The sequence below is a fragment of the Peromyscus californicus genome, unplaced genomic scaffold (genome assembly GCF_007827085.1).
Source record: "Peromyscus californicus insignis strain IS unplaced genomic scaffold, ASM782708v3 Scaffold_15__1_contigs__length_86483966, whole genome shotgun sequence".
In the NCBI taxonomy this organism is placed as follows: domain Eukaryota; kingdom Metazoa; phylum Chordata; class Mammalia; order Rodentia; family Cricetidae; genus Peromyscus; species Peromyscus californicus.
In genome coordinates, this window is record NW_026294447.1 from 69499367 (window position 1) to 69511027 (window position 11661).

The 11661-nt window shown below is 41.8% G+C and overlaps 1 protein-coding gene across 20 annotated transcripts in view; it reads right to left on the bottom strand.

Annotated features, from left to right (window-relative positions):
• Nucleotides 1–11661, bottom strand: part of Ttll5 (tubulin tyrosine ligase like 5) — a 252368-nt gene that overhangs the window by 238232 nt on the left and 2475 nt on the right. For 17 of the 20 annotated variants that reach the window (XM_052739243.1, XM_052739245.1, XM_052739246.1 and 14 more), the window contains one exon: nucleotides 5985–6091. The exons of 2 other annotated variants lie outside the window; for them this stretch is intronic. In XM_052739243.1, coding sequence (XP_052595203.1) covers nucleotides 5985–6091 — 107 coding nt within the window. Of the gene's footprint in view, nucleotides 1–5984; nucleotides 6092–11661 lie in introns of those variants that run through there. One more of the 20 variants, XM_052739250.1, reaches the window with a different exon arrangement.

The following is an 11661-nucleotide window of genomic DNA, read 5'->3' on the forward strand; positions in this document are numbered from 1 at the left end:
GGAGTATGTGTGTGATACATGTACATGTGTGCACTAGGGAGAGTACGCAGAGGCCAGCGTCAGGAGTCCTGCTCTATTACCCTCCACCTTATTCCCGTGAGACACAAAACCTGGAGCTGGGCTCGCAGCCAACAAGTCCTAATAATCCTGTTTGTGCCCCACACAGTGCTGGGGTTACCAGAGCAGCACACAACCATGCTGCTTTTTATGTAGGTGCCGGGGACTCAAACGTATGTCCTTCCTCATGCCTCCAAGCATTCTGACCTACTAAGCCATCCCCCAGACTCCACTTAGGGGAACCCAAGGACCAGATCCACTAAAGATACACTCTTTCACCTGTGGCTTTAAATACAAGTGAATTCAAAATTAGCTTTGAAAAGTGAAAAAAAACCACAAATCTAGATTGCTAAGCTTTTCTCTAAAATCCTGCCATCCCCAGGACAATTAACTTTACACGTTGATGTGACTGAGCAACAGTATGTCCAGACACACAGTCATTTCTGAGAGGGTCTGGCATTTAAGTCTGTGGGCTGAGTAAAGCAAACTGCCATCTCCAGTGGGGTGGGCATCACTCATTCCATTGCGGGCTGAATGAAAGGGTTTGTAAAAGTGTTCTCACTCTCCTCCCTCCCTCTCAGCCTCGCCTCCCTCTTCCCCCAGATACACAAGCTAGAATTGTAACTGCAAACTGAACCCACCCAACTGCCCAAGAAGGAAGAGCCACCTGCGCCCTTGTAGTCATCCATGTCAAAACAAAAGACCTGGTCCTTTGGCTACCAACAAACCACCAAATACCCTGCTTTTCAACCTCTGAAGAACCTTCCCATCAGTTCTCCCATAGGACTGAAATTTCAGCTTCCCTAAATGCTCGCCTGTACCCCAAGAAGCAACATGAAATGCTAGTTCAAGGTTGGCCACAACAGAGCAGACAAAAACAAGGAAGCAAACGTTAGCATAGAGGAACCCCGACAATGCTGACATCCCTCAGGGGGTTAAAAAACAGCCTGCAGAGGACTCAGGGTCGGTTCCCAACACTCACAGGGTAGCTAAAAACAGCTGGTAACTTAGGATCCAGGAGGTCTTCTGCCTACACCCACACTTTATAAACACAGTGCACTCGCGTGCAGACAAAATACTCAAACATAAAATTAAAACAAAAAATAAAAAACAGCATGGGGCTGTGAATGGTGGTGTACACCTAAAATCCCAGCACTTGAGAGACTGAGGCAGGAGGATCTAGAATTTACGACCAGCCCAGGCTACAGCATGGGAACCCAGAAGGAAGATATAATGATATATTTGATTTTCACTGAGCCAGCAAGAGAGCGCAGCCATCTGAATTCAATCACAGGAACCCACACAGTGGACAAGAATCAATGCCTGAAAACTGTCCTCTGACCATGCATCCTCTCTCTATTCATATATATAAATAAATACTTTTTAAAAAATACCAGAATAAACTCTTCAATGGCTTCACAGTGGAGTTATGCCCTACTATCAGGAAATTAGTACTATACAACAGTATTCACCAACCACATCTGACATTTGAAATGTGACCAAAATAACAAAGGACCAGACCTTTTTCTTTTTCTTAACTTTAACTGACTAAATTTCAATTTTTTTTTTTTTTTTTTTTTTGGTTTTTCGAGACAGGGTTTCTCTGTGTAGCTTTGCGCCTTTCCTGGAACTCACTTGGTAGCCCAGGCTGGCCTCGAACTCACAGAGATCCGCCTGGCTCTGCCTCCCGAGTGCTGGGATTAAAGGCGTGCGCCACCACCGCCCGGCCTAAATTTCAATTTTTAAGATGGAATACTTAATAAACTAGTGTGGTGGCACAAGTCTGAGATCCCAACACTGAAGAAGTGGGGATAAGAGAGCAAAAGTTCAAAGTCATCTTTTAGCAAGGTCCAGGTCGGCACGGGCTATACAAAACTCTGTACCAAATATAAACAAACTTAAAATAAATGAAATGCATGCCTGATTAACTTTAGAAAATGAGCCAGGGTGTAGCTCGGTGGCAGAGAGCATGATCTGCAGGTAAAAGGTCTGGGCTCAATCCCCAGGACCAAAACACAAAAACCAAGAAGACCAGAGACTGCAAAGTTCCAGGCCGGCCTGTACTACAGAGCAGACTCTGTCTCAACAAACGAACGTTAGAAAACAGTGGTGAAACAACTCCATGAACTGACGTTTTCAACTACAATGTTTATGAAGTCTAACACAGGTCAAATACCTCCAGAAAGAATTTTGGACCAAATTGAGATACCGCTGTAAGTACGAAAAGCATATTCAATATAAAATATTGTAATTTTTTTATATTGAGTAAATGTGAAAAATTATTTTTTTTAGCTGGAGTTAAATAAATTATTAAAGCTAACTTCACCTTTCCAATTTAAAATTACATATGTAGCTTGCATCACACTTCAAGTACTAGTCTGCAAAAATACAAATTCACTAAATGGACATGTTGGGAAGATTTTACAACCATGTTCATTCTATGAGATACTTACTTTCAATTGGAAATACCTGTGTTAACACTAAAAACCAATCCTATTTACACGTGAAAGTACATACAATCGGGGAGGGAGTTATATGGGAGGAAAAGTCATATTCCTAGAGTATTTCACACAAAAAAGCATAGAAACCATACAGAACCAAATTAAAACTTTCAACAGATATAGAGAACTGTGAAGCCAGCATGTAACACTACGGGATCAGCAGGACATAGCTAATGCCCCAGATAACTTCTCAGAGGGCTTTAACTACTTAAGATCTGAACAGACTACATGACCTACTATTTTAGAGAAGAGTGTTTCATAAAAAAATTTTTTTAAAAGGCATACATTAACAAAAGACATTAAAACTCTCATTTACATAAAAGGTGAAAAAAATAAACCTCAAAGAACTTATGGAAATACAGAACAAATAATGAGACAAATTTAATAGTTTTTCCTTCCTTCGTTTGTCCAGCTGGGTCTTGCTGCAAAGCCCAGACTGCCCTCCAACTGAGAATCCTCCTGCCTTAGCCTCCATAATGCTAGCTACAGACAGGAAGCAGCAGTCCCTTTATCTATGGAAACGTGTAATGAAGACGACTCGTGAGTTGCAGAAAACACTAACAGCTTGAACAGAGGGATGACAGTACTGATGAATACTATTTTCCAATCAATGGAAGTTACTCCAGCAGGAGGAGGGGGTCTGTTTATTGCCATGGAATACAAAGGTTTGTTTGTTTGTTATGGGACAAACAGAGCAAAAGAAGCATATTTTGATGGGATTATTACTTATTTACTTCTTCTTGTTTTATCCACATTTGTATTTTGGTCAAATCATATTTAAGGGATTTTCTCAGCAGTCTTCAGTCATTAAGGCTTAGAGGAAAATGAATAACTCCTGTCCCTTTAAAAGGTAACCTAGCAACTTGCTGAGGGGATTAGAGCACAAGGACCCTTGGGAAGACAGGAACATTCAAATCCCAGAAGTAAGTCTATAGTTCTCTCTGAAATCGCTTATTATGAGGTCATTTAAAAATAGAGCAGCCCCTATTCAGCAAGTGGAATAAGCAGCCTAAGTTTTGAATGCCTGTTATGTACCAGGCATTAAACAATCTCATTTGATCCTATGATGCCGGCCAGACAGAGACTGTCCCCATTTAACTATCAGTGAACCTGGAGAAGAGACTTGAAGTGATCTGTCCAAGATGCACTACTTCATAGCCAAGCTGAGACATGAACTAATGACCAAGAACACAAGTATGGACTCTCCACTCCCCCTGACAGTGCTGATCCACATCATCATAAGCTCTGGCGGCAGCTACAGCTTAACCGTGGGACTCAGAGCTCAATCCGTCCACACCTCAAAGGCATAGAAACGGCCAAGTTAATCCTAAAATTAGGTGGAAGTGCAAAGAAACTTGAACAACCAAAACAATCCTGAAGAAGAACAAAGAATTTAGTCCCCCATTTCAAAACTTAACACAAGCTGAGGGTGGCTGTGCATGCAGTTCCAGCACTCAGAGGCAGAGGCAGGACCGGGAGAGAGCTCAGCAATGAAGAGCACTTGCTGATCAGCACAGCACCCAGATCCAGTTCCCAGCATGCACTCAGTGGCTCACAACTGTCTTTAAATCCAGTTCTAGGGGCTCCATCTCTCTTCGGACTTTTAGGGGCACTGCACACACATGGAGTGCATACAGACATGCAGGAAAAACACTAAGACATAAAATAAAAATAAATCAATTTTTAAAGACTAATTAAGTGCCGAGTGGTAGTGACACACGCCTTTAATCCCAGTACTCAGGAGGCAGAGGCAGGTGGATCTCTGAGTTGGAGGCCGGTCTGGTCTACAAATTGAGTTCCAGGACAGCCAGGGCTACACAGAAAAACCCTGTCTCAACAAAACAAAACAACAACAACAAAAAAGAATAATTAAGTGTCTAGACCAATGCCATATTAAGAGTACAGAAACAAATTGATAAATGGATAGTGAAGAGATTTTTGACAATAGTGCCATTCAATAGGAAAAGAACAATCTCTTAAACTAATTGTGCTAGGACAACTATATGTCAACACATAAAAGAATGGTGGTAGACTCTACCTAACACTATAAAAAACAAATTCAAGATGGATCAAAGACTACTCAGCTCTAAACATAAAACCTTAACCATAAATCACATAGAAAAATTCAATTTTGGTTAGGTTGTGGCTTCTCAAACACAATTATTAAAGGCATAAAAAACAAAAAATAGATAAGTCAGATGCCACCAACACTAAAAACCTGCTACTGAGGAAAAAATTAACTCAGCCTGCAAAGCCTGCAAAAATAACCTATAAAATAGGGGAAAATTAACACCACACATCTGATACGCTTGCACAACACAGTAATAACAAAGCTCAATTTGTAAAATAGGGGAAAAGTCTTGAACAGATATTTCTTCAAAGAAATACAAATAGCAAAATACACATGTAAAGATTTCCAGTGCTGTTAGGCATTAAGGAAATGAAAATCAAAACCATAATGAGGAACCACTTCACAGTCTCCAGATGACTCTAAACTATAAAACAAAATGTCTAGCAGCTGATGAATGGATAAATAAAATGTGGTATATCCATTCAATGGAATATTATCCAGCTAGAATGAGAAGGACAACATGAATGGACTGTGAAAACATGCTACATGAAAGAAATCAGACACAAAGGCCACGTATGGTGTGATTCCATTAGTGGTTCTCAACCTTCCTAATGCTGTGACCCTTTAATACAGTTCCTCATGTTGTGGTGACCCCTTTAATCCTAGCACTCAGGCAGGAGGCAGAGCCAGGCAGATCTCTGTGAGTTCAAGGCCAGCCTGGTCTACAGAGCAAGTTCCAGGACAGGCTACAAAACTACACAGAGAAACCCTGTCTCAAAAAACAAAAAACCAAACAAACAAAATTTTTTTTTTGTTGCTACTTCATAACTGTAATTTTGTTATGTTATGATTGGTAATTGTAAATACTTTCGGAGACAGAGGTTGCCTAAGGGGTCTCAAGCCACACGTTAAGAAGCACTGATTTATATGGAATATACGGAATGGGAAAATCCACAGAAACAGAGTGATTAGTAGTTGCAAGGTTCTGTGGTATAGAGGAAGACAGAAGGGCTGCTTGAATGCATAGAGGGTTTACTTTGTGGATGAAGATGTCCTCAAACTAGACACTTGTGATAAATGTGAATGAATAAATGCCAATTAATTCTACAATCTAAAATAGTCGAAATGGTAAGTTCTGGTATGTGCAAATAACTACAATTTGAAAAATAAACATACACGTAATTTTGAGAAACTTAGGAAACAATTTAAGAAACTATGAATAACATTTCAAGTAACACAACCCAATGCATGTTCTCACAGCCAAGGCCCCTCCCTGTCTGTATGACAAACTAACTTTTTCTAAAGTGTCCAGGGTCATGCTCAGATCTTCCCTCTATGGGAGAGGTTACACCTACCTCCAATTACTCGAATATTGTTGTCCTTTGTCAAAATAGCCTCAGCATGAAAAACCAAAACTGGAATCCTCCTGCAGCCTCCAGTCCACATGATACATGGGTGATCCCTACAGGCATAATAAGATGCTTCATTAATTCACAGCTCAAAATGTGAACTAACAGCTGAAGTAGATGACTATGGTTGTCCCTACCCAGTACTTGTAACTAAACAGAACTGTCACAGTATCTCACTTAAGCCTCTTGCCCCACTATGAGCAGAAGCAGCAGGGTCTCAGTTACTTGCCTGAGGTCATACAACTGTCAAGTGTAAGAGGAGAGAATTAGATGACTGCCTCCTTCCAGTGCCTTGCTACAAAACCACATTCAGTAAAGTTCTGTAGTGTGAGCACGTTAACTCCTTCAGAGTGTAAGCGAATCCATTTCTTAAATGGAGTAAAATCCACTTCATAAGACTCACTCTCTGAAAAAACTCACATGATCACAAAAGATCAGAGTGCAGGGGCAGCCTATAGCCTCCCAATCCAAACTTACACCAGCCACAGCCTGGCCGGGACACCAGTCTCAGAACCTGGGCAGCCTTGGGTCTTGCCTTGAGCTGCTAGCTTTACAGTGAAGAAAGCAGACACTTTATCGAGTTCATCCCCCATTTGCTAGTGACAGGACAGGACTCGGATGCTTGCTGTTCTTGAGGATGGAAGTAGATGAAGGTGTGATCTCAGTCAGCTTTCTAGTGCTGTGATAAAACACAATGACCAAAAGACCAAAAAACGACTGGGGGCGGGGGGGGGGGGGGGGGGGGGGGGGGTCCTTCCAGTTCACATGTCCTGACAACAGTCCATCTCCAAGGGGAGCCAAGGCGGAAACTCAAGCAGGGCAGGAACCTGAGGCAGGAACTGAAGTCTACCCGCATAGGAGTGCTGCTCACTGGCTTACTACTCCTGGCTTGCTCAGTCTGCTCTCTTATACAACCCAGGACCACCTAGGGTGGACACTTCTACATCAATCATTAACCAAAAAAATGCCCCCATACACTTGCCTACAGACCAATCTCATAGAGGCATTTTCTCAGTTGAAGTTCCCTCTTCCTAGATGATCTGAACTTACATCAAGTTGAAAAACAAACCTAACCAACACACATCCATTTGAGAGAAACGGCATTTACAGAGTCAATTTTTTTTTTTTTTTTTTTTTTAAGCAAGATGGATGTTTTGTTTGCTTTTGTTTTGCTTTTCAAGACAGAGTCTCTCTGTATAACAGCCCTGGCTGTCCTGGAACTTGCTCTGTAGACCAGGCTGGCCTCGAACTTACAGAGCTCCACCTACCTCTGCCTCCAGAGTGCTGGGATTAAAGGCATGCACCACCATTGCCTAGGGCAAGATGGATTTTGTGTATGTAGTTTGCTTGCTTTTGATCTTAAACACATGTAAAATGCAGGCATGGGCCCAGACAATTTCTCTTCTGTGCAAATAAAGTTCTACACTACATTTCCTTCTGTGTCAGGAGACACAGGAAAAATAGGCAGAGTCTGGAAAGTGGAAGTCCTTGACAGTCTGGCACTAGCTACAGACTGGTACCACTGTGCCTTCCCATTTACAAACAATAGATTACATGCAGTTATGAATGCCCGACAAGACTCGGCACCACAATGAACAGATCCACAGCTGCCAAGGCCAAGGCCAAGGCCCTGGCTGTGAAAGGCAAATCCCTGACAGAGACTGTCCACTCACAGCCAATGAAAAGACAAAAAGAAAGAAGAAATTACTGAGGCAACTATTAGTAAAGTAACCTAAAAAGCACTTCAAGTAGATGTCATTAAAAGCCATGTTCCCTGACAGAGGTCAATGTCAATAAAAAAATAAACACTTTCTCCTAAAGCAAAACAAAAACTGTGACACTCGCACCAGATAGTGCTAAAGGGAAAAATTTCAAAATGATTTGGAAACTGAGAATTAGAAATTTAAATCATTAATCCATTTATACCTGAAACTGGCATACATTAAGAAATCTGCTTTGTTAGGTATGAAAGAACAAAGTATTGGATGCTTATCTATTTTCATCTTATGTGTATGAATGTTTGCCAGCATGTATGTATATGCACCACATGTGTGCCTGGTGTCTTTGGAAGTCAGAAGGTGGCGTGGGACTACCTAGGACTGGAGTTACAGAAGGTTGTAAGCTATTGCCTGGGTGCTGGGAAGTGAACCCAGGTCCTCTCAAAGAGCAGCCAAAGTGGTTACCTGCGAGCCATCTCCCCAGGCCCGTAACAAAGCTTGTGAACGATCCTCACTGAGACAAACCAACTGTATGGTTGACCTGATGAGATCCTAAGAACATGCTCGCTCCTGGGAGGCAGCCTACGGAACTCACATGCTCGCTCCTGGGAGGCAGCCTACGGAACTCACATGCTCACTCCTGGGAGGCAGCCTACGGAACTCACATGCCCGCTCCTGGGAGGCGGCCTACAGAACTCACATGCTCGCTCCTGGGAGGCAGCCTACAGAACTCAAAGACAGATGCGAAGCAGCTGCAGCAGCTTGCTGCTGTCTTCCTCACACCAGCGCCCCCATTAAAATGCCTTCCCTTGCTGCTGGCCTTTAAACTTACACAATGTCACCTTACAGAATAGAAATTAAGATTACTAACGTTTTCTCAGTGACTAAAGAAGCCTTACATCAACTTCTTACATGGAAGTTGCCACAGCTACATATAAATTTGTGTTTGGGGTGCCCAAGCTACAGAAGAGTTTCTATATATTTGTTATCTGAAATAATGCGATGTAAAACAAGGACAGTGTCATTAGTTAGCTTCAGTCGTCGACATCACATACCTAGACAAAGGAATCTCAATTTTGGAACTGAGGCCAACAGTGGTAGCTGTCTGGTGCTCCTAAGCTTGAGTCCAGGACTACAAGGGTTAATGCTTTAATAAAGCCCGAGGATCTGATCAGCTTTAACAGCTGTCAGTGGACATGCAACAACTCAGTGTCTTTAGATGGTGGAAGCCCTTCTAATTTCTAAAACTTCTCAACTGTAAGCCTACCGCTCTAGGTGTGAAGAAAATGATTTTAAGCTGCTGTACTGGTTGGTTTTTGTCAACCTGACACAAGCCTAGACATGTCTAGGAAGAAGCAAGCACAGGTGAGAAAATGACTCCATTGGAATGGCCTGTAGGCAAGCTTCTGGGACATCTTCTGAACTAGTGACTGGTGGAGGAAGGCCCAGCCCACCGCAGGCACTACCACCCCGGGCAAGTGGTCCTGGGCTGTGGGATGGTCTGTATGTCAAATGTGTTGCTGATTGGTCAATAAATAAATCACTGATTGGCCCGTGGCCAGGCAGGAAGTATAGGCGGGACAAGGAGGAGAATAGAGCTGGGAAGTGGAAGGCAGAGGGAGACAGTGCCAGCCACCATGATGAGAAACAGCATGTGAAGATGCCCGTAAGCCACAAGCCATGTGGCAAGGTATAGATTAATGGAAATGGATTAATTTAAGATATAAGAACAGTTAGCAAAAAGCCTGCCACGGCCATACAGTTTGTAACCAATATAAGTCTCTGTGTTTACTTGGTTGGGTCTGAGCTGCTGTGGGACTGGCAGGTGAGAGAGATTTGTCCTGACTGTGGGCCAGGCAGGAAAACTCAAGCTACAGTCCTGGGCTGCGTAAGAAAGCAGGATGAACAAACCGTGGGTGACAAGGACAATGAGCAGTGCTCCTCCATGGCTTCTGCTTCAGTTCTTGCCTGTAGGTTCCTGCCTTGGGTTCCTGCCCTGACTTCCCTTCATGACAGACTGTGATCTAGACATAGAAGCTGAAATAAACCCGTCCTCCGCATACTGCTTTTGGTCATGGTGTTTTATCACAGCATCAGACACCCTGAGTCAGCGTGCCAGGGTGTAAAGCAAGTATCTGATAAACCAGGACATTAGCTGATAAAACAGGAGTAACCACAAAAAATAATAGGAGTCTGCAAAAACTCCATGGATTTAGATGAAAGTTGGGAAGGAAACAGCCTGGATTTTCCATAAAACCTACTAGATATTTAGCATTTCTCAATTATGAATATAAACCAACACAGTTGTATTGGATTTTTCATGCTCACTATCTAAGCCCACTAATGAGATGAGATTTAAAAAACAAACAAACAAAAAAAAAACCAGAGTAAAAGAACAATTTTGGCTGGCATTTAAAATATTTTAAAATGAGTGAAAGACAGTACACTGAGATTAAAATGGCACATGAAGGCAGAGGGAATTACCCATTTAATTAGCCAAAAGAGAGTGACCCACATACACGGTCAAATCATTATATATTTGCTATGAACGATTATTATTATGATGACGATAAGGCTTTGCTCAAAACTTAATACTTCAACTATTTTTCAAATAATATCAATATAGTATTCTACCTTATAAAGTCTACCATGAATGCAGTAACCAATGCCTTATATTTATATGGTACTTCACAACTTTATCAAGTAAGTTCACACATAGTATTCTATTTGAGCCTAAACACATCCCTTCAAAATAGCCTGGGAGTTATTCCAATTATAGAGTACATATTCTAAAGGACTTAGAAACACATATTAAGCTAAGGGTGGTGACTCATTCATGCCTATAATCCCAACCACTCAGGAAGCTGAGGCAGGAGGATTGCTATGCGTTTCAGGCCAGCCTGGGTTACCTAGTGAGTTCCAGGCTACCCTGACCTCCAGATTGTATTTATGTATTTATTTGTTTATAAATATATATACATACATTTGTGTGTATAGACATTTATAAAAGGATAATAAAGAAAAAAAAGACATGAATTTGGAGAGGCCGAGTGGAGGGAGAGGGAGAAATGATTAAATACAGGATACATGTATGAAAGCTTAAATATATATAAATAAATAAGATAAGCTATTTTAACATTAAGTCAGCTTTTCTCTTTTGTGTCAAGTAAAAATATGCGAAGCAAAACTCTTCAAAATCCAGGAAGGCTGAGCTCAGCCCGAATCCCATCTCTTCTCTGTAAGGGTTCTTGAAGGTTTTTTGATATTTGTAAGAATGAGTTTAACGGAGTGGAAGTAACATCTTCAAATTAAAATCTTTCAATCTCTACATTAAATGAGCTACTCTACCATCTCTGGGAGCTGCACTTGGCACTGTTAATCATTTTCATTATGAGGATCCAGCAATTAAGAAAGCTGACTCATGCCGGGCTGTGGTGGTGAATTTCTGTGAGTTCAAGGCCAGTCTGGTCTACAAAGTGAGTTCCAGGACAGTCAGGACTACACAGAGAAACCCTATCTAGAAAAACAAACAAACAAACAAACAAAGACAGTTGACTCTTAACCTAAAAAACTCAAGAAAGCACTGTGGTTCCGTGAGCACACCACAGGCTGCAGATCTCTAATATCCTCACAGGAGTTGCTACAGACCTTTTATATTATCACTGTTCTATAGCTGTAAAAGCTTTTGAGAAAACTAGTATAGTCAAGGTCAGAGTGTAGGAAAATAAGTTTTCATCAGTCTCTAAAACTTTCAAAATCTAACATTTCAACTGATTAGAAGCCACGGTCAAGAGTTAACCTGATACGAGGCTGGCAAGATGGCCGAGCAGATAAAGACGCTTGTCACCGAACTTGACCCGAGTTCAAGTCCCAGAACCACATGGTGGAAGGGCAGAACAGACTCC